General features: G+C 46.9%; 1 protein-coding gene across 9 annotated transcripts in view; it reads right to left on the reverse strand.

Moving 5' to 3' along the window:
- RXRA (retinoid X receptor alpha) overlaps window positions 1-23,041 on the reverse strand; it is a 124,902-nt gene that overhangs the window by 44,762 nt on the left and 57,099 nt on the right. For 5 of the 9 annotated variants that reach the window (XR_014521387.1, XM_083485203.1, XM_083485200.1 and 2 more), the window contains one exon: window positions 5,165-5,212. The exons of the other annotated variants lie outside the window; for them this stretch is intronic. Coding sequence is in view for 4 of the 5 variants with exons in the window: in XM_083485203.1 (XP_083341329.1) it covers window positions 5,165-5,212 (48 nt within the window). In the remaining variant the exon portion in view is untranslated. The remainder of the gene's footprint in view (window positions 1-5,164; window positions 5,213-23,041) is intronic. 9 annotated transcript variants of the gene reach the window in all.

Genomic DNA, 23,041 nt, shown 5'->3' on the forward strand with positions numbered 1-23,041 from the left:
CAGGCCAATGGCTGATCTAGTCCATCATCCTGTTCTCACACTGGCCAACCAGATGTCCCAATGGGAAGCCCAAAAGCAGGACCTGAGCACAAGAGCCCTCTCCCCTTCTGTGGTTGCCAGAAACTGGTATTCAGAAGCATGGCCGCCTCTGACCCTGGAGGCAGGACACAGCCATCGACAGCCTTTTCCTTCATTTACTACTCCAGCCTTTCAATACCATTTAGGTTGGTGGCCATCAATGCCTCCTGTGGGAGAGAGTTCCACAGTTAAACTATACGCTGCATGAATTTTCCAACATTCAGCTTCGTTGGATGTCTAGCCTGCAGTGGAGAATCTGGGGTTTCCGTGGTTGCAACACGCAGCCTCTCAGGTTTTCAGGGGCGACTGTGGTGCTGCCTGACTCCCAGCATGCACTGGGATGGCTCAAGCCCGACCCATATTGGTTTTTCTTCCGGGAGGGCTCTGCAACCATGAGACGCCAGTATCACACTTCATCCTTGGGGGCTGATACGAATGAACAAGCAAAACCTGTCACGACAGGCAGGCCGACAGGTTGTCCGGGATCGTTACGGCCTTTTAATTACATTCAACTGCAGTTTAATGGGCTCTAGGCAAGTTGGAAATGATGTAATGGACTACGTGTGGGGAGGGGAGCTTTGGCTGAAAAGCAGAGAAGTGAGTTGGAGGTGTTTGGGGCTGTTGATGTGTATTTCTTAAGAGCAGTAAGAAAATATAAGGAGAAGAATTGGTTCTCTTTCCTGACATTCGTGATGTTAAATTTATCACTCGCCCTATTCAGGCAGATACTGACATCCTTAGCAAAACAAAAAAAACCCATATAAACAAATTCAAAACACCCAAGAGACAGGCAAAAATATGCAACTGCAAAATGGAAGTGGATAGACACATTCTGTCCTCTAAGTCTATGCTGTCCTCCTTCCCTCTTTCTCTCCCTCTTTGTAATGCATGTTGGCTGGAAAACGGCATTGCAAAATTCAGAGAAGTGTGAATCGCTGGGTTTTTCAGCTCACATACTGTTTTGGAAAGCGCAAACTGGGAAGGCCAATCTTTAAATGAAAACCGAATCAAACTTCTTCCCCAGCCCACCCCACCCCCCATTCCTAACCTGGAACCAACATGAAAGCGGGCACCACATCTGATGCGAGCACAGAAGTTAAGAAATATAAGAAGAGCCTGCTAGATCAGGTCAGTGCCCATCTTGTCCAGCCTCCTGCTCTCACAGTGGCAGAACAGATACAATGGGAAACCTGCAAGCCGGACCTGAGCACAGGAGCACTCTCCCATCGCTCAGTTCCCAGCAACTGGAATGCAGAAGCATTACTGCTTCCAGATATGAGTAGCCATTGATAGCCTTATTCTTCTTCATCTGGGTTGGTGACCATCACTGCCGCCTGTGGGAGGGAGATCTGTAAAAGTTATTTGCCCAGAGACTGGGCTTGCCATTGCTCTGTCACAGAGCTAATGCTATCTTCTCAACAGAAGTTGTTCAGCTGGAGCAGAGGGGTGTGCATTCCACCCACCAGTGGGCAAAAAGGCTTTACCTAGCTGATATTGACATGTTACGGATGGGTATCTTGGGGGAGGGGGGCATGGCAGTAGCTGGGGTGGGGTGAGGGGGAAACAGCCTGAGAACTGCCTGTCTAAGTGCCACAGGAAGAGGCCCAGCCTGATAAGGGAAAGAAGATAATGTGTCTGCCAAATGGCTGGGAGCAGAGCTTGGCTCCCTCTGTGTACAGGACAGGGGAGTTCCTTTTAAAGACACAAGGCTGGATTTCACTCCTCCTGCTCACACAAGAGAGCTCAGCCTCCCTAACAAGAGCGTAGAACCTGCCGGATCAGGCCAAAGGAGGGGCGCATCTCATCCAGCCTCGTCTTCACACAGTGGCCAAAGAGTTGCCCATCATGGGAAACCTACAAGCAGGACCCAAGCACAAGAGCTCTCTCCTATTCTGCAGTTTCCAGCAACTAGAATTAAGTGTTACTGCCTCTGCCATGGAGACAGAGCATGACCATCATTGCTAGTGGCCACCAATAGCTTTCTACATGAATATTCTCAATCCTCTTTTAAAGCCATCCAAGTCAGTGGCCGCCATCACTGCCTCCTGTGGAAGTGAGTTCCATAGTTTAACCATGCTTTGCATGAAGAAGGACTTCTTCTTTTAAACTTTCATTGGACATCCATAGTTTCAAGTGTGATGGGAAATTATGAGAACTGTAGTCCATAAATAGCTGGAGGTTCCATGTTTCTCCTGGGAACCTGGCGTCATCATATATTAAGACTTGTATTATGGAAGGTACACAGATCTTTAGGACTGCATGCATGCGGCAACCTATCTTGGGATTTATACAATGCAATGCAACAAACTTTATGTTTTTTTCCACTCCTCCAATTGAATTGTCTATTTTGCCTCTTCTTCCCTCCCTCTCCCCAGCCCCCAGCTTGCATCTGAAACAATTTTGCAGAAGGGAAGTGGTTTTGGAAATGTTTTGAGGCCTAGTTAGATTATGAACTCCCCCCCCCTCCCCAATGGAAACGAAAGATGGTTTGTTTCAACACCCATCTTTTTTGGGTCTACATTCCTTAACTGGCTCAGAGCCTAATTGGGAACAAGCAAAAAGTTCTTCCATCAATGAGTCGCGCTTGGTGGTCTTGAGGCAACACGTGCGCACAAGCACACACACTCACACACATTTTCCAGGGTCACATTCCCTGACCCCAACTTCCTTCAACTCCCAGCCCAACACAGCCCCAAGTTAACTCTTTCCTTGCTGCAGAGATTCTGATTGCCCCCTCCCCACAAAACGCACCCATTCCACACACCTGCTTTGTTCAGGGCAGCGCAATGGCAAACTGGAAGGGCTGGGCACTCCTAGCCAAAAAGAGGTTTTGCAGCTGATGTTAGGTGGACACAGCATGGTGTAGCGGTCTCCTTCTCAGCCTTTCTCAACCTGGGGTCCCTAGATATTGGACTACCATTCCCATCATTCCTAGTCAGTATGGCCAATGGTCAGGGATGATGGAAGTTGCCGTTCAAGAGCATCTGTGGACCCAAGGCTGATAAAGGCTGCAATATATATATATATATATATATATATATATATATATATATACACACACACACACACACACACACACAATGGAACTTCAAGGAAATCTGTAAAAAATATTGAAGCACTCCAAATAATTTGTCCATGTTTGTGTGTGCAGAAAATAATAATAATAATAATAAATTTTTATTTATATCCCGCCCTACCCAGCTGAAGCTGGGCTCAGAGCTGCTAACAACAGTAAAATAATACAGCATTCTAAAATCAATTCATTATAAAATCAGTAGTAGATCTACTTAAAAGGCAACACGTGGAGATTTGCACTGATCGTTGGAATGCATCCCTTATTATTATTATTATTAATAATAATAATAATAATAATAATAATAGAGTGTAAGACTATTTGTATAATCTTAAAAGGTCTTAAAATCTTAGAAGGGAGCATGGCTACAACTATCATGAAGAGACAAACTCTGCACTTCCGAATTTGTCACTACACTACCGGCTGAAACCTCCAAGAGCCAATGTGGTGTGACAATCAGAGTCTTGCTGGTAATCTCCCTGAAGCCACCCAGAAGAAGCCTCAGTTTCCAAATGCATCCATCCTCCCACTCATGCCCATTGCCTTTTCACAATTCCCCAAGCTGCATGTGTATAGACATCCAGTGACCAAAAGTGGCAGTCTGCCAAAGTGTGCGGGCAATCTGCCATCTGCCCATGAGGCTGAACAGGTGATTTCACACTATTTGGGTGGCAGGTATAATTAAAAACAAACAATAACAACCTTCGGTCCGTGGTTGTGCAATGGCAGCCTATCCAGCCATCTCCGTCTGTTGCACAGAGTCACTGGGTTCAGAGATCTCAACCAGACGTGCAATTTACTGTCCATTTTGGTTAAAAAATACAACCTGGGTGATGCAACATTTTTTATTTTTTATTTTGCTGCAGCAACTGAGAGTGTGGGGGGAGAGAGAGAGAGAGCACTGAGTACTGAGGATAAGAACAGGCCTGTCTAGTCCAGCTTCCTGTTCTCACAGTGGCTGACCTGATCCCTGCCCCCAAGGGAAGTCCACAAGCAGGACCTGGGTGAAACAGCAACCCTCCCCCACTTGGGATTTTGAGAAACTGGACCATCTTCCCTTCTGCAGTTTCTAGCGACTGGTATTCAGAAGCATCAACGCCTCTGGCTGTAGAGGCAGAGCACAACCATCACGGCTAGTAGCCATGGATAGCCCTCTCTTTCACGAATTTGTCCAATCCTTTTGTAAGGCAATCCGTGTTGGTGGCCATCACTGCCTCCAGTGGGAGAGAGTTCCATGGTTTAACTATGTGCTGTGTGTAGAAGTCCTTCTTACTCTTTGCCCTGAATCTTCGAATGCTCAACTTCCTGGAAGGCCCTCGAGTTCTAGTGTTATGACAGAGGGGGGGAAACTTTTCTTTCTCCTCTTTCTCCATGCCATGCATAACTTTATAAGCATCTATATCCCCTCCTACTTGCCTTTTCTAGAAAGCTTTGAATGCCGCACACTTTCCTCATAGAAGAGTCACCCCATCCCCTTTAGCATGCTGGTTGCCCTTCTCTGAACCGTCCCCAACTCTCGTCTTACAACTGTAGTCTTACATCTTCCCTATGTCCCTTTCTTCAAATGGTAAGATATATCATTACACTTGCTCCAAAAGGCAGTAGAAATCAGCCCTGCTGCTCCTTCTGCCAAGGGGCCCCTGGATATCTGCCCTAAAGTCTCAACATAGCAAATTGATGGTGACACTAGAAGCTTGTTTCTTGTACCAGAGTCAAGCTCATCTTCACACTTACAAGAGATGCCTGTGCTTTTAAAAGACATGGTGGCAGAGACTGGGGTGGGGAAGGAAATGACTGAGATAATATTAATTTGCTGGGGGCTCTATGTGATCCACAGCTGCTGCTTTCGCAGGACTGGTGGGTGATTTATAGAGTTCTTATGTGCAGGAAACTCCTTTGCTGTCTTGCTTTCCTTCATTCCCTGGGTCCTTTTCTCTTTCCCAGAGTAGAACCACCTTGGAAAGTGAGCAAAGGCGTTGTTCATACATCATGCACATGATTTATTTCACTCACCCAAAACGCCAAAGCTGCCATTGGATGCACACGCACGCACACACATGTCTGCAAAAACAAAACAAAACAAAACTACTTACTGGAATCCCTGATCCAAGATGCAAGAACCTTTGGTAAAGGGCTGCAATCATCTCATTGCATCACACCTATACAGGCCATTGGTCGACATGTGAGAGGGGCTTATTGGGATGCTGCCAACAATTAAATCTGGGACCTCCTGAATGCAAAATGTGCTCTCCCACTGACCTACATCCCTTCTCCTAAACACAATGCAATATTCTAGTCCTCATCATTCTGAGGAACAGACTGAATTAAACAGGAGCACAGGAAGCTTTCTCATACTAAATCGGATCATTCATCTAGCTCCATATTGTCTACACTGACTGACAGCAGTTCTCCAGAGCTCTGGGCAGGGAGCCTTTCCCCACCCCAACCTAGAGAGACTGAGGATAAAACCTGGGAGCTTCTGCGTGCTGAGCAGATGCTCTTAACCACAGAGCTATGGCTCTTCCACTGAAAATAAAACAAGATCCTAGACCTCATGGTTCTGAATAAATAGGAACCTGGGGGTCTTCTGCATGCAAAGGAGATGTTTTACTGCTGAGCTGCAGCAAATCTACAGTACTCTGGAGAGAGCCGAGCACCCTGATTAGAACTTTGCAAAGACATTTCCTCAGAAGCAATCCACTGTCTCTCTTCTTCTTGCAGAGCTGCCCAAATCATTTCCCTCTTGGCAACTGGCTTCCACCAAAGCCCGTAAACAGCCACAGTTTTGCGGAAAGCCCAACCAAAGCTTCTGCATTGTCTTCTTCCTTCCAAGCATTAAAAAAGCGCAGACTCAAGGTTCAGCCAGCTCCTTTGAAGCACTGTGTGCAACTTCTCTTGCTTAACTCAGAAAAGCTGTTCTTAATAAAGCCATAACAGAGGTGCCCTTTCATGGTGTTTGCCAGTGAAGGGTGACTTTTACCATTTCAAAGCTGTCCTGGAACAACACATTGAGGCTGAAAGAGGGCTGGTTCGTGTGCTAATCAGAAGGGACGTTCCGAAAACCAGGTCCCAGGTCAGGGGAGCCAAATAACATCATTATGATGTTTCTAACAGTTATATAGAATGCTCACAAAGCAGTAAGAGAATGCCACAATCAGATAACCACTGGTAAAAATGTAAAATCAGCAATCGAATTATATATTTGTAGAGTTGGAAGGGCATCTAGTCCAATCCCTTGCAATGCAGGCATAATGCAACTCATCGTCTATAAATGTAGCTGAGACAAGAAGGTAAGAGCTTGAATGTTATGGGACTCTGTGAATTTCTTCTAATATGCACATAGGAGTGTAGGAAGCAGCCTTATACCAAGTGTATTGTCTACACCAGTGATGGCCAAACTTGGGACTGTTTTGGGACTACAACTCCCATCATCCTTAGCTAACAGGATCAGTGGTCATGGATGATGGGAATTGTAGTCCCAAAACAGCTGGAGGGCCAAGTTTGGCCATCACTGGTCTACACTGACTGACAGAGGCCCTTTGAGGATTTCAGGCAGGGAGAATTGCCCCTGGGCTGAAGAAGGATAAACAATAGTCCTTAAAAGTCAAGTAAGAGTCTAGTCCTCATGATTCTGACCAAAGTGACAAAATAAGTATGAGGCGTAGAAATCTCAGTACATCTGGCTGGGCTTCATGGCAATTGACCTGGTTCAGCAGTGCTCTTTTTATGTTATCAGATCAGTGGATTTTCCCATTAGGGTATTTGGTTGGGCACTGAGAGAACAGGATGCTGGGGCAGATGAGCCATTGGCCTGATCCAGCAAGCCTTTCCTATGTTCTCAGTTGCAAGAAGAGAAATGTCTGACTAGGGCTAGAACTTCAGCCCCACTTCAATTGCAGCAATGAAAAGGATCCTGCACCTCTGTCTTTTTTCATGCCACTGAATCTGCTTCGAATTTCCCAAAGAATGCCAGATCCCCAAGCAGACCACATGGAGAGACTCAGCCCCATTGTGATTCTAAGCCATTCCTGGCATGCCACAGACATAGCTGAAATATTTCCGCCTAAGCAGGATAGCGGACAAAGGGAAGTGGAAGCCTGGGACACCCTGTGGGCGCAAAGGGGTTTAGAGAGCAGCAAAACCACAAGAACTCCACGGCTCTCTAACCACTGTGCAGCACTGCCTCTCTTCCTTCCATGCCAAGCAGGCTAAAGCATGCACTTTGCTATGCTTGCGCCCCAAAATAATAAGATGGGTGGTTCTACTGGCTGGTCATAAAAAACGTAAGAGCCTGCAGGATCAGGCCAAAGGGGGGCGTGTAGAACAGAATGCTGTTCTCATAACCAGATTGCCTGTGGGAACCCTGCAAGCAGAAGCAGAGCACAAGGACACTGTCCCCTTCCATGGCTTCCAGCAACAGGTATTATGCAGAAGCATTGCTGCCTTTCACTGTTTAGGCAGAGCATAGCCATCATGGCCAGCAGCCACCAACAGCCCTCTCCTCCTTGAATTTGTCTAATTCATTCAATGCCATCTAGATTGGTGACCATTGCCACCTTCTGCAGGAGGGGAGTTCCATAGTTTAACCACGTGAAGAACCCCTTCCTTTTAGCTGTCCCAAATCTTCCAACATTCAGCTTCATGGTAGGCCCCCTACTTCTAGGTGTCATGATGGAGAAGAACTCTTCTCTACCCACACCCTCTCCCCCAGGAAGAGCAGTGCAGCAAGGCCCTGGAACCGGAATCTCAGGTCTTGGCACCAGCTGGAGGAATCCGGGGCCTCAAGGGGGTTGCGTCACTTCTCTTCAGGTCTGGCCAGGCTTCCCATCCACATACACACACACTACAAAATTCATTCTAGCCCTAAGATCTGGGTGTTGCTGAACCTGTTTCTCCAAGTGTCTCGATTCTCTCACACACAGCTCCATCCCAGTTGGGAGGGCAAGTCTCAACAGCTAAGCTAGTTGTCCAAGAGTCAGAAGCACAAGCCTTTTATGCCACCATCTCTCCCATCGCAAGTCAGGTAATAAATGCAGGGGTTGCTCTGAGAACCCAACCCCCCCTTTCATTGCAAACCCTTCTCTACCTACTAGGTGTTAGAATTGCCTAACATTTTTGTTGCAGCCCCAGGAAATATGCAGCTTGAAGCCATTTTTTTATTGATTGAAGCAGTGTGTGTGTGTGTGTGTGTGTGTGTGTGTGTGAATAAATTATGTCCTGTTTATAAGTATATGTTGTAAGCCACACTATTTTCTGCAAGGAGAAATAAGTAAACTTTTATTTTAAGTTTTATAGAGAGCCAGTATGGTGTAAGTGGTCAAACTAGGACCTGGGAGGACAGGGATGAAATTCCAACTCAGCAATGAAGCTCATTGGGTGACTTTGAGGTCAGTCATTGCCTCTTAGCTTGATCTACCTCAAAGGCCTGTTGCAGAGATTGAATGAGGGGGGATAAAACCATGTACGCCACTTTCAGCAACTTTGGGGGGGGAGTGGGATGTGAATGCAATAAATAAGGAAGAGAATACACGAGTATAGTGATGTATGGAAGTGAGAGCTGGACCATAAAGAAGGCTGATTGCCGAAGAATTGATGCTTTTGAATTATGGTGCTGGAGGAGACTCTTGAGAGTCCCATGGACTGCAAGAAGATCAAACACATCCATTCTGAAGGAAATCAGCCCTGAGTGCTCACTGGAAGGACAGATCCTGAAGCTGAGGCTCCAATACCCTGATGTTGGGAAAGATGGAGGGCACAAGGAGAAGGGGACGACAGAGGATGAGATGGTTGGACAGTGTTCGTGAAGCTACCAGCATGAATTTGACCAAACTGCGGGAGGCAGTGGAAGACAGGAGTGCCTGGTGTGCTCTGGTCCATGGGGTCACGAAGAGTCGGACATGACTAAACAACAACAACAACAACATACACGAGTAGCCAACAGTAGTTGCAGGGAGAAGGTCAGGAGGGCCAATTCAGACTTGCAAGAGAGGTTAAAAAGAATAAAAAAGGTTTCTTTGGCTATATTTGAAGCAGGAGGAAGAACAAGCAAGCAGTGGGTCCTCTGCATGTAGAAGACAGAGAAATGCTATTGGGTGGCAGAGAGAAGACGGAACTACTCAACACCTACTTTGTCTCTGTCTTCACCCAAAAGTAAAGCAGTGCCCAACCTGCTCATAACAGAATAAACCACGCCAGGAGGGAGCTGCAGCCCAAGAGGAGGCAAGGAGACACCTAGCTACTTTAAATTAATTGGGTATCAATATAACTTTAACAGACTGGAGAACTGGGCCCAAACTAACAAAATGAAATTGCATAGGAACAAATGCAAGGAATGCTAGGCAGGAAGAATGAGCTGAACAAATGTAATGCATTTGTAATACAGGGGGACCCCTGACTTGCCAATAGCAAATATGAAAAGGATCTTGGGGTCTTAGTAGACCCCAAGCTGAACATGAGTCAACATGGTGATGATGAAGCAGCAGCAGCAGCAGCAAATGAAAAACAAAAACAAAACCCTAGTACAGTGGTACCTCAGGTTACATACGCTTCAGGTTACATACGCTTCAGGTTACAGACTCCGCTAACCCAGAAATAGTGCTTCAGGTTAAGAACTTTGCTTCAGGATGAGAACAGAAATCGTGCTCCGGCGGTGCAGCGGCAGCGGGAGGCCCCATTAGTTAAAGTGGTGCTTCAGGTTAAGAACAGTTTCAGGTTAAGAACGGACCCCCAGAATGAATTAAGTACTTAACCCAAGGTACCACTGTACTATTCTAGGCTAAATCAACAAAACTATCATGTCCTGATCAAGAGAAGTAATAGTACTACTCTATTCTGCCTTGGTCAGAGCCGGTGTGGGTTAACTGAGGACAGGGCGTGCTGCATATCTGTGCAGGGAAGTAGCATGAAGAGGCCAGAGCACCAGGTATTAAGGGTCTCAAGTTAGGTGCCCCCCCAGGGATCCTTGTCCCGCCCTGCCTGCCACTGGGGGTCTCTGGGCTCCAGAGCCCGGCCTGGGCTCACCCCCACATCACTGGACCCTTGCTGACTGGGGCTAGTGTCGGGGGCAGGGAGAGAGATTTGCCCACCATAGTCTGCATCGGCTGGCTGGGCTCCTCCCTGTACAGGCAGCCAGGGGCACAGTGCAGCCCCACTTGGCTCCAATGGCCAGGCCAGTACCTGGCATGCAGGCTCTGTGAACCTGACACACCCCATGCACGTGTGCCCAGCAGCACTAGCTGTGAGGGCTGGCCTGGTGTGGTGGGTTCTGTTGGCCCTCTGTGCCCTGCCCCTGTACCTGTGTGCACCTGAGTGAGTATGAGGTGGCCCAACTCTGGTCATGGCCCCAGAGGCTTGCCTAAAATAGGTGAACACAGAATCAGCCCTACAGCAGGAAGAATTTTGTGCTAGTGCAAAGAGTCAAATCAGATTTTGGTTGGGTCAAACCACAGTTTCAAATTCTGGCTCGGAGGCCAAGCGCATGCCACAGTTCGCTGGGTTGGATTTCACAGAAAACAATGGCTTGCACAAAACAGTGAATGAGCAAAGCAACACAGGACCTGGAAAGCGGTGGGGAGTTTGAAGCTGAGGCAGTGAGAAGCAAGCTGTCATCTGAGTGATGGAAAAGGGGAAACGGTTTTGGCAGCTGATGTCTATATAATAAAACATGCCTCTTTTGTGTGTGAATGTGACAGAGTTTGGATTTTTTTGGCACAGGCAAAGCACGGGAGGAAAAGGCACTCAATATTACGATAAGAAGGAAGTGCATGAAGATAAGAGCTGCCAACATAACAAAGCGTCCCTGACAGATGGCCTTCCAAAAAGTCTGCTCCACTGTTGAACAGAAAGTTCTTCCTGATGTTAGTTGGAATCTCCTTTCTTGGAATTCGAATCCATTGCTTTGGGTCCTCTTTTCTGGAGCAGCAGAAAGCAGCCTTGTTCCATCGTCTACATGACAGCCCTTCAGATAATTGAATATGGCTATTATATCACCTTTCAGTCTCCTCTGCTCCAGGCTGAACACCCTCAACTCTTAACTGTTCCTCGTAAGGCTTCCTTCCTAGATATTGCCAAAGACTGAACCCAGGATCCTGTGAATGCAAAGCATGTGCTCTACTGCTGAGCAATATCCCTTAACATAAGAGTATGTTTCTAATCCTCACCATTCTGAAGAATGGGCTGAAGCTCCACCCACTTGAGACCTAATGTTTACATAGGAAGCAGCATTATACAGGGTCAGACAATGGGGTCCATCTAGCTCAGCACTGTCTACTTTGACAGGCAGCAGCTCTCAAATGTCTCAGGCAGAGCTTTCTCCTACCTGGATATGCCACTGGGAACCGAACCTGGGACCTTCTACATACAAGGCAGGTGTTATAACTATTATTATTTTTTATTAAATTTGTAGGCTGCCCTTTGTCTGATGATCCCATATATACAAGATAAAAACACAACACACATGATAAAACAAGAAAAGCAAAAAGCAAAACAATAATCCCTCCCCCCACAAGCACATTAAAAAGCATATAGGATGTTAATCAGCCTATTGAAGAGGAACCTTTTTGCCTGGCATCTAAAGATATGTAGCAAAGAGGCCCGGTGGGCCTGCCTGGGGAGTGCATTCCACAAACAGGGAGCTACTGCAGAAAGGGCCCGTTCTCGTGTTGCCACCCTCTGGACCTCTCGGAGGAGACACATGAAGAAGGGCCTCAGAAGATGGTCGCAAGGTCTGGGTTGGTTCAGACGGAGAGAGGTGGTTCTTGAGGGATTGCGGTCCTGAACCATTTAAGGATTACAGGTCAAAACCAGCACTTGCTCAAAATATCTTGCCCCGGTGAGCAGCCTGGTTCTACCACTGAGTTGCAGTCCTTCCCCTAAAATATCAAGTAAGATTCCAGACCTCATGATTCTTAACAAAGGAATGATTTGTCCAGAGATTCCAGCACAGGTCTTTCCCCAGCCCTACAAATGGAGACTGAAGCTGGGACATTATTCTTACAAACCAATGCTCAAACCACTGAACTACAGCTCTTCTTTTAAGACATAAGAACATGTCTCAGGGCCTTTTGAATTCAGGTATCCAGCAAGCTGTTAGGGTTAGCACACTTACTGTATATTGATAATCAGTGCTGGGCACCCTGGTCTAGCCTTGGGCACCCTGGGCATGGACCCTGGCAGCCAATGGTGAAGCAGAACTATCGCTCCATCTTGCACAATCCAGACCCCGTATGCAGCAGACTGTAATTAACAGCCCCCAGGGAAGAGGCTTTCCCTAATAAATCAAAATAAATGAAGTTCAGAGAGTGGCTACAAGCCTAGTGGAGGAAGGGAGTAGGCAGAGGAACCCCCATCCTGCCTTAGATAACAAGCGCTCTCCGCCTCAATTCGTTCTCTCAATCAGATCAGTTCCAGCTGTATTTGAATCAAGTGGACGACTTGGCTGCTCTCCAAGGCTGCATTTCCTGGGTCAGATGCCAGCCACCGTTCCCAGACAACAGCTGCCAGCCAGGCGGGAGGAGATGACAGGGCATGAAAAGGGGAAATGGGAGGCCAATATGGGCAAAGCACACTCCCTCCCCTCGTCTCTTCCCTCGCTAACTACTCACATCCAAGGGAATTGGAGGTCTCCACGAGAAAAGGTTGATTGGACCTAAGACAATCATCCCATGCATTCGTTGCAAGGAACATAAGAGGAGCCTTGCTGGATCAGGCCAATGGCCCGTCTGCTCCAGCATCCTCTTCTCACCAAGGCCCATCAGACACATGGGTTCCTCCAAACTCCCAGAGCAGATTTGGGGGGGGGGTGAAGAAGGGAGGGGGCAGGGAAGTTCTGTTCCTTGAACGGAATTTGGCCACTAATTTGGGCTGCTTTAAAAGAGGATGCAGCTGAATGTTGGAAGATTCAGGAAGGATGAAAGAAAGTCCCAAAGTTAACCATGGAACTCACTCCCACCAGAGGCACTGATGGCCACCAACCTGAATGGCATTAAAAAGATGGAAATACAGTGGTACCTCTAGATACGAACAGGATCCATTCCGGAGACCCGTTCGCATCTAGAGGTAAACTTAACTAGCAACGGCACGTCTGCGCGCATGCGCATGTCGCTTTTTGCCGCTTCTGCGCATGCGCGTGATGTCATATTGAGCGCATGCGCAAGTGGCAAAACCAGGAAGTAACGCACTCCGTTACTTCCAGGTTGCCGAGGAGCACAACTTGAACGCGCTCAACTCGAAGCGTATTTAACCCGAGGTATGACTGTAATTAATGGCTATTAGCCCTGATGGCTATGCTCTGCCTCCGTGGTTGGAGGCAGTAATGCTTCTGTTTACCAGCTGCTGGGAACCACAGGAGAGGAGAGTGCCTTTGTGCTGAGAAAGCCCTCATCAATGCCACTGTGTCAAGGAAAAGGCTATGACAAGGGCCCATCTCTGGAGTGGCTCATCTTATCTGCTGTCTAATCACATTTGCCTCAAAACATATCAGGCACAACCTCATCCTTCGCATTATTTTCCTAGAATGTCCTGTGCCCAGAGCATAAACACACCTTTTGAGCCAAGGCTCTGAGCTGGGATAAACCCCATCCGATAAGCCTGCTTGCTAGAGCCCAATAGTGCTAATCTTTTGATGGTTCAAAAATAACAACGCATTATCTCATCAAGGTCATCACACCGTCATCACCAGCTTGGAGAGAAAAAAATATCACCCAATAGAGATTCATCTGCCAGCGAGACCGCAAGGCAAGCTGAATCATGTCACGTGAGGAGGACACTTGCTTGGGATAGCCTTATTGCTGGGATAAAACACTACAACACTCAAAAAAAAAGAGCTTGCAATTAATAACGGGGGTGGGGGGTGGGGAGAGGTATTAATGGCAGCATCCAGCAGGTAAGGATCTTTTTGGCAGCTGAAGGGGCAAAGCATTTGCTAACCCTTATCTGTTCAACAGGAATTCAATGAGCTGTAGAATTATAGAATTGTAAGGTTGGGACCCCAAGAGTCATCTAGTCCAGCCCCCTGCAATGCAAGAAGCACAGAAAAAGAATCCCTGACAGATGGACATCCGACCTCTCTTTTAAAAATCTCCAAAGAAAGGCCATCACCTTCCAAAATCATCATAATAATAAAATTGTATAGTTGCAAGGGAACCTAAGGGTCATCTAGTCAAAAAAACCCTGAAATGCAGGAGAACTTTCATAAGAGGCGGTGCTAAATGAATTTGTAGTTCTCTTGTGCACTGTGGCTTTTTATTTATTTTTTTAAGTACCCCCCCCCCCAGGCTAGAAAGCTAACACTCTCCATTTATTTACCACTATTTGTGATGAGTATGTTGTATTCCATTCACGTTCTACTCAAATCAAGTTTTTGCTGCGCTGGCATTGAAAGAATGCAGAATGAAAGAGGCCGTCGTTCACGTGGAATGTCTTTGGCTGAACAAAAAGTTTGCTGCGGTGAAACACTGGCTACACATTTTGGGGGAGCAGAGAAAGCCACCCATAAACAGTGAAAGGGAGATCTTAGGTTTCAGCTGACTGGTGTCATGGTGGCAGGCGAGTGCCTTGCAACTTTATCACTCTTCAGAGACTCCACTGAGCTGTGATATCTCCAGATCTTTTACAAATAAATACTCTGCCTCATTATCTTGCCATTAAAGTTGCATGCTGGGTAAAAGATGAGAATAGTCCATGCTCTCTCGCTTTTACTAATCTAATCTGGATGTCAGGGATTCCATTATTAATGCAATGGGCGCCACCTTTTCTCCCTCACCTGTCCCCTCCAGTACTCCCCCCCCCCACTTTTCTCACTTCTGCTAGCAAACTTATCGAGGGTACAGCTGCTGTCGTGCTCAGGTCCTGCTTGCATCTGGTTGGCCATTGTGGAACTAGGATGCTGCACTAGGTGTGCTATTAGCCTAATCTATTTGGCTCTTATTATGTTCTTTTGTTCTTATTCCATGAGGGAGGGGGGACGGGCTGGCACCTCTTGTGACCTACTGTGCCAAATCCGGCTGAGCAGTGATGGCTGGTGAATTGCCAGGGCATGGTTCAATAAGGAAGTGAAAGGAAGCGAGGGACCCAAAATCTCCAGCCACCTTGTACTTCCAAGAACATGAGAAAAGCCTGGTTGCTAGATCACATGGCCCAGCATCCAGTTTTCACAGTGGCCAACCAGATGCTTCAATGGAAAGCCCAGAAGCAGGACTTAAGGGCAACCACAACTCTCCCCACTTGCAATTCCTGGGGTGAAGATGATAACAAGGCTGTTCCATCGTTGTACTCCACAGTTTGTTCTAGTGTTAATGAGTTTTTTATTTTGAACAGTTTTAAAATCAGCTGGCTCGGCAGTTAATGTTATTTGCTACATAAACATAGAATCACAGATTCGTACAGCTGGAAGGGGCCCTGTGGGTCATCCAGTCCAACCCCCTGCAGTGCAGGAATCTCAACTAAAACATCCCTGACAGGTGGCCATCCAAGCTCTGCTTAAAAACTTCGAATAAAGGAGAGCCCACAACCTCCCAAGGGGAGTCCATTCCACTGTCAAACAGCTCTTACTGTCAGAAAGACAGAAACATCTTCCTGATGTTTAGCCAGAATCTCCTTTCTTATAACTTGAAGCTATTAATTTGAGTCCTACTCTCCGGAGCAGGGAAAAACAGTCTTGCTCCATCTTCCCTGCAACAACCCTTTAGATGTATGAAGATGGCTGTTGTATCTCCTCTCAATCTCCTCTTTTCCAGGCCACGCATTCCCAGCTCCTTCAACCATTCCTCATAAGGCTTGGTTTCCAGACCCTTCATCATCTTGGTCGCCCTCCTCCTCTGCACAAGTTCCAGCTTGTCAATATCCTTCTTAAATTGTGGTGCCCAGAATTGGACACAGTATTCCAAGGAGCGCATCTGTTTTATGTGTTTTACTTCTATGTAGGCTTAAAAGCAATTTACCTGCTAATCAGTTTACACCAACCATAAAATACACACCAAGATTGGTACGTATGGGTGGGCCTTTTCTGAAGCTGTTCCAACTCTACAATATCCTTTTTGAGGCAAGCCGACCGTAACTGTGAACAGTAATCTAACTGTGGTCACACCGTAGATGTGTGTAATGGCATAAGGATAGCAGGAGTTTCATTTTCAATTCCTTTCCTAACAATCCCTAGGATATAAATGTTCTCTCTTGCCACACACCAGGTTGACATCTCCATCCATTTATCCCTGTTCAGCCGCTGCCAGTTCAGACCCCAACAGCGTACATATGAAGTCTGGCTTTTAATGCCAATGACTCAGTGTCTCCTCGGCGGAGGATCTTGGTGTGCAGGAAAAAAACACAGAAGTCCTTTGTCCTCCTGTGTGTGTCCCCCCCCCCTTCCAACACTCACTAATGGACCAAATAGACAATGGGCATTCTATCACCAAAAGCCCAATTTGGGTCAGAGCTGCAGTGCTGCATAAGAGTGGCAGGGGGGTGGGACTTGACTGTGCAGGTTTAAATGTCAGTATCCCCCCTTCCGACCCCACATGCCTGTGTTTCAAAGGATGGGGCACAATTCATTCCCAATAAAAGCATGGTAAAAGTAAGGAGAGCCCTGCTCTGCAACGCAGAACTAAACTATGGAACTCACTCAAGAGGCAATGATGGCTACCAACTTGGATGGCTTTGAGAAGGGATTTGGACAAATTCATGGAGGAGAGAGCTAAGGTGACTACTAGTCCCAATGGCCAGTGGCGTAGCGTGGGGGGTGCAGGGGGGCTGGCCGCACCGGGCGCAACATCTGGGGGTTAGGGGGCGCAAATCCACGGGTTAGGGGGTGCAAATTACTTGCCTTGCCCCGGGTGCTTACAACCCACGCTACGCCACTGCCAATGGCTACGCTTTGCCTTCCCAGTTCGAGGTAGAAACACTTCTGGATACTAGTTGCTGGAAACCACGGTGCGGGGCGAGCACTGCTCTTGTGTTCAAATCCTGCTTGTGGTTTCCCTCTGAGGCATCTGGTTCTCCACTGTGAGAGGATGCTGTGGCACTAGATGGGCTGCTGGTCTGACCCAGCAGACTCATCTTATGTGTGTGTGGTTGGTTGGTTTTAATCAATTTTATAAAAGGTTTTTAACACATGAAACAATAAAGTTCTCTTGTTAAGGACTCCTGAAGGAGACCTGGAAGGGAAGATTCCTTTCCAGAGGGTGCCAAATCCATGGAAGCTGACATCACCATCATCAAATGTGATGTGGTCAACAAAAGAGGTTTAAAGACTCTCTCAAGGCAATTTTTTTAAAAAAATGTAGTATAAAGGTAAAGGTAAAGGTACCCCTGACCGTTAGGTCCAGTTGCAGACGACTCTGGGGTTGCACGCTCATCTCGCTCTATAGGCCGAGGGAGCTGGTGTTTGTCCGCAGACAGCTTCCAGGTCATGTGGCCAGGATGACTAAGCCGCTTCTGGAGAACCAGAGCAGTGCACGCAAACAATGTTTACCTTCCCGCCAGAGCGGTACCTATTTATCTACTTGCACTTGACGTGCTTCTGAACTGTAAGGTGGGCAGGAGCAGGGACCGAGCAACAGGAGCTCACCCCGTTGCGGGGATTCGAACTGCCAACCTTCCGATTGGCAAGGCCTAAGCTCTGTGGTTTAGACCTGTGGTATAGTATAAACACCAACAATTAGGAAACACTTGCCTGTGGGCGCTGCAATTGGAGAACAGCCTTTACCAAAGGTGTCATGGGCTTTGAAGACACTCGAATTCAGGATGCAATTAGCAGGACGTGCTAAGAGGAAGGCACGCTTGGCAAATCCACACCGTGATCAACTCCCACCTGAAAACCAATGTCCCCACTGTGGAAGAACGTGTGGATCCAGAATTGCCCTCCACAGTCATTTACAGACTCATTGCTAAAACCGTGTTTATGGAAGACAATCTTACTCAGCTATGAGTGATTGCAGCAGCAGCAGCAGCAGCAGCAGCAGCAGCAGAAGAAGAAGAAGAAGAAGAAGAAGAAGAAGAAGAACTTCTTCAGTGGTTCTGTACAAGCAACAGTGACAAGACGGCTAAAAGAACATCCATTGTTTGCAACCTTCTCCCTGGTATACAAAGATATGTGCAGCTAATGAGAAAGAAAAACAAAGAGAATGTCTATTTTTCATAGTACACCAAGCTCTTTTAGCTGAGGAGACACTGAGTCATCCACATTAAAAAAGAAAACAAAAAACCCTTGAGTCATCTACAGGATTAGACTGTAATTTTATTTTCTCTTCTCCTCTGTCTCAATAACTTTCTTTTCCTACCCTCTGAGCAAATGGACACTTTGGATATTAAACCACAGCAATCCCTGGATGGCAGCAAGCATGGGAGAAACATACTCAAGTTACAACCCTTCCCCTAAGAATAAAGATTCTAGTCCTTGTGGTTCTGAAGAATAGGACAAATTGAATAGGCTTGTAGGAAGCTGCCCTTCTGATGAATCAGATCCATCTACCTCAGTATTGCCAGCACTGACTGGCAGAAGCTCTCTGGGTTTTCAAGCAGGGGGCATTCCCAGCCCTACCTGCAAATGCTGGGGATTGAACCCAGGACCTTCTGCATGCAGAGCAGGTGCTCTACCATTGAGCTGTGAAGCTTCACCTAAGCATAGGTCAAGATTCTAGGGAGAACATGAACAGCTCAGTTGGTTAGAGTGTAGTGCTGATAATGCTAAGGTGGCAGGTTCGATCTCCATATTTCTGCATTGCAGGGGGTTGGACTAGATGATCCTCGGGGTCCCCTCCAACTCGACAATTCTATGATTCTATGAAATAGGAACATATTATTATTAATATCAGAAGCTGTGTTATATTGAGTCAGATCATCTAGTATCATCAATAGCCGCTGCCGCCACCTCCCTCACTTTCTTATCCTCTTTTAAAGCCGTATTGTTTGGTGGCTACCACTGCCTCCTGTGGGAGTGAGTTCTGAAGTTTAACAATGCACTACAATGTTGGAATCATCAGCCCCTCAGCTGCCACTGTCAATGGCCAGCACTTAATCCAAAGCTCGCATCTGATGCCAAACCTCAATCACATGTTTCCAGAGTGCAGCAATTTTTTCCTGTTTTTCCCCTACAAAAATGCCCTCTTCTCCACAGCTGAACTCTGAATGACAAATGGTACATATGCCTACAGGTTTCAGAAGTATTTAACTGTGTAGTAACTTATGCACACCTGTCTGCAAATCTATTCATCCTAATACACTCCTTCATTCTCCTGTGAATCTACCTGGGCAAAGGTGGGGGGGCAGGGAAAGAAATTCACACCTTTCCGAGTTTTAGGATGCAGTTCTGAAGCCAAGAAACGTGTACAAAAAGTCAGGTTCTAGGGGAATTCTGGAAGGAGGATTCTCAGCAAAAGGAGTTCTGGAAACAAAATTCTTAGGAAGATGACTTCCAGGACCACACATCTGATTTCTTCAGTGGTTATCTTGAATCTTGGCATTCAAAGACCTGTAACAAGTTTTGGGGAACTTCTGCCCTAGGAGATCTCTCTGGTGGATAGGGGAATGCTAACCTCTTTCCCCTCCTTGATTCCCAGAAGCTTTACCAGTCAAGATCTTTACATAGCTATTAAAATGGGACTTTTCATCTTCCACTTAAAATGGCTTTGAAAGACATCCCAGAGGCAATGTCATCAGCTGTGGAAAGAGACCACAGAGCACCATGGTGGACCTCCACCAACTAGCGCTGGAGTCTTCAGTTGAGCCACATGAAACCAAACATCCAGTCAGGGAAAAGACATCACCTGTCACAACTGGTAAAAGACACTCCCTCCCCAGCTGGATCCTATTATCCCTCGATGGGTTTTATTTCCCTGATACCATGATCGCTTCCTCTTGCATCAACCCTTGGTATCGGGTTCATGTCAAATGTGCCCTCCCTCCTCCTCTCTCTCTCTCTCTCACACACACACACACACACACATGCATAGCCTGATTTTGTTCATTGCATCCCAAGAGCCAAGCAGCACAACACCAAGTTGCTGGTCTGGGAAGGGCACTTAGGCCTCAATACTGCAAGAGAACAAAGGACGAGCCCTAGTTGACTAGGACAAAGTGGCCCCATCTAGTCCATTGTCCTGTTCTCAGTGGCCAATCACATGTGAAGCCCACAAGCACAAGGCCATCTCCCCTCTTGTGGTTTCCAGCAACTGGCATTCAGAAGTGTTACTGTTAGCCTTCTCCTCCACCAATTTATTCAACCCTCTTTTAAAGTTGGTGGCCATCACTGCCTCCTTGGGGAGTGAGTTCCGCACTTTGGCCCCCAGAAAGTTTCCTCGGGCCAGAAACACCTTCTCCATCCCTACCGAAGACACTTATATGGGAGCAACTCTGATTGAAAGCACTGTTTCCGAGTAGGAGGTGCAATGTGGGTTTTTCTCCATCGTGCACCAAAATGACTGTGGGCCAACCTCTTCTTGAGAAGAGTTAACATATCACAGATCGACTGTAAGCAGCTCCAATGAACATCGGCTGTACCTTGAAAGCACATGGCTTCCACTAAAGAATCCTGAGAATTATAGTTCAGCCCTCACATAGCTACAGTTCCCAGCATTCTTAGACTACAGTTCCCATGATTCTTTGGAGAGAAACGTGTGCTTTTAATGTCTGGTGCCCAATGACTTTATAAGATTCTTGATTTTCCTTCACAAGGAATAGGAATTTGCACTTTAGGGGGGAAAAGAAAAAAGAAGCCAAACATTTACAGGAAAGATCCTGTTTATCTGGAGCAGCGGCAGTCCCCAATTCTGCACAGGACATTCAGAAGGAAGCACCTGAAAACTTTGAATCAGTGGCAACACCCTTCTCACCTTCCAGACAAGGAAGAGAATGACAGATTGTTGGAAATCCTGCAAGGGTGTCCACTGTGTGTGTGAACTTTGGACTTCCTGGGATCGTCAAGGGAAGGAAGCAAACTCACAAGAACGGCTGGACTCTGCTCCCCTTGGCAGGACAGGGTGTACTGCTCTCACGCATCAAGGAAAACAATTTAACTCCTAGGTCCATTTGCCTGAACACAGAGCCACTGTCTCATCCTGAAGCCTCCAGGTGGCAATGGTAGATTTAATCAACAAAATGCTAGGTGTTCCATTAAAATCCACAGCCAAAGGCAGTCACACTTCTGAATCCTAGTTGCTGGAAACTGCAGGAGGTGAGAGTTCTCTTGTGCTCAAGTCCTGCTGGTGGGCTTCCCATCATGGGCATCTGAGTGGCAACTGTGAGAGCAGGATGTTGGACTAGATGGGCCACTGGCCTGATCCAGCAGGCTCTTCCTATGAACCTATGTTCACACCCTTCCCCTAAAATTAAAGTCAGAGTCTATCATCCTCAGAGTTCTGACTGAAGGGTGGGAGTTAATAGTAACATAGGAAACTGCCTCATACTGAGCCAGACTGTCAGTCCATCAAGCTCAGTGCTGTCAACACTGACTGGCAGCAGTGGCTTTCCAGGGTTTCAAGAAGGGGACATCCCCAGCCCTACCTGGATATATAATCAGGGATTGAACCTGGGACCTGATACCTGAAAAGTAGATGCTCTGCCACTGAGACACAGACCTCCACTTGGACACTTTAGCAACTAGCCAGAATTGCTAGTTTTTCTCAGACTTTTCTCACACACACACATTCTTCTCTCTCTCTCTCTCTCTCTCTCTCTCTCACTCTCACTCACTCACTCACTCACACACACTTTCTTCTGCATTGCAAAGGGGTTTAGCTAGAAGACCATTGGTATCCCTTCCAACTTTACAATTCTGTGACACACTTTCTTTCTCTCTCTTACTCTCTCTCGCACACTCACTACAGTAGCCTGATGGCTGTGACAAAAGTATTTTTAAGGCTATTACCAAAGGGATTTGTTCACAGCTGAACATGCCAATGCTCTTCTGCTATCTCTTATACTGGTGTGTGTGTGTGCGTTTCTGAATCACCCTAGAACTCCCGATGGGCTGAAGGGCAAGGGAAGTAATGTAATCCATCAATCTACCTGTTTAATGGGTGAGTTATGAGCTGCCATGCTCCCCACCCACTCAACACACATTTTTACACAAAATTAAGGTTACCAGATTTTTTTCAATGAATCCGGGGACACTGTTCAACTTCAATGAATTTTGTATGGGGACTGATTTGTGAATCCGGGGACCGTCACCGGGAAACGGGGACGTCTGCCAACCTTACACAAAATCATATAGGGAAAGGGGGGGTCCTCCTTTCGCTACCATGATAATCTCTCCCAGAGGGTAGAGGTGGCACCAAGAGGGAGACATGCCCTCCATCTTTGCCCCAGGAAGTAACGTCTTCCAGATGTAGTGCCGTGGGAAGACAGGAGTGGAGCTCTGTTCGCTGCTGAGGAAGCTGGGAATAGCTTGGAAATCAGGCAAAATGAGAGCCAGAGGCCAGTTCAACCAGGGAAGACCAGCAGAACACATGGAAGGCAGAAGGATCCTGAATGTCCTTTGTACAAGAGGCAGCCGTCTTCCCAAAGTGGGTAGATCAAGCACCGATTCAAAGGTAAATTTGTCGTGAGTGTATAGACATGCAATCACTTAAGAATATAAGAAGAGGCCTGGTAGAATAGGCCAAATGGGGGCTCATCTAGTCCAGTACCCTGTTATCACTGTGGCCAACCAGAAAGAAACACAGAACTGTAGAGCTGGAAAGGAACCCAAGGATCATCTGGCTCAACCACTTACAATGCAAAAATCCCAGCTAAAGCATCCCTGACAGGTGGCCATCCAACCTCTGCTTAAAAATCTCCAGTGAAGGAGAGTCCACCACCTTCCTAGGTTGTTCATTCTGCTGTTGAACAGCTCTTGCCATCAGAAAAAGTTCTTCCTAGGGTTTACTTAAAATCTCCTTCTCCGCCATTTTTTCCTGCCTA

The sequence above is a fragment of the Podarcis liolepis genome (assembly GCF_965112155.1).
Source record: "Podarcis liolepis genome assembly, chromosome: Z".
Taxonomy (NCBI): Eukaryota; Metazoa; Chordata; class Lepidosauria; order Squamata; family Lacertidae; genus Podarcis; species Podarcis liolepis.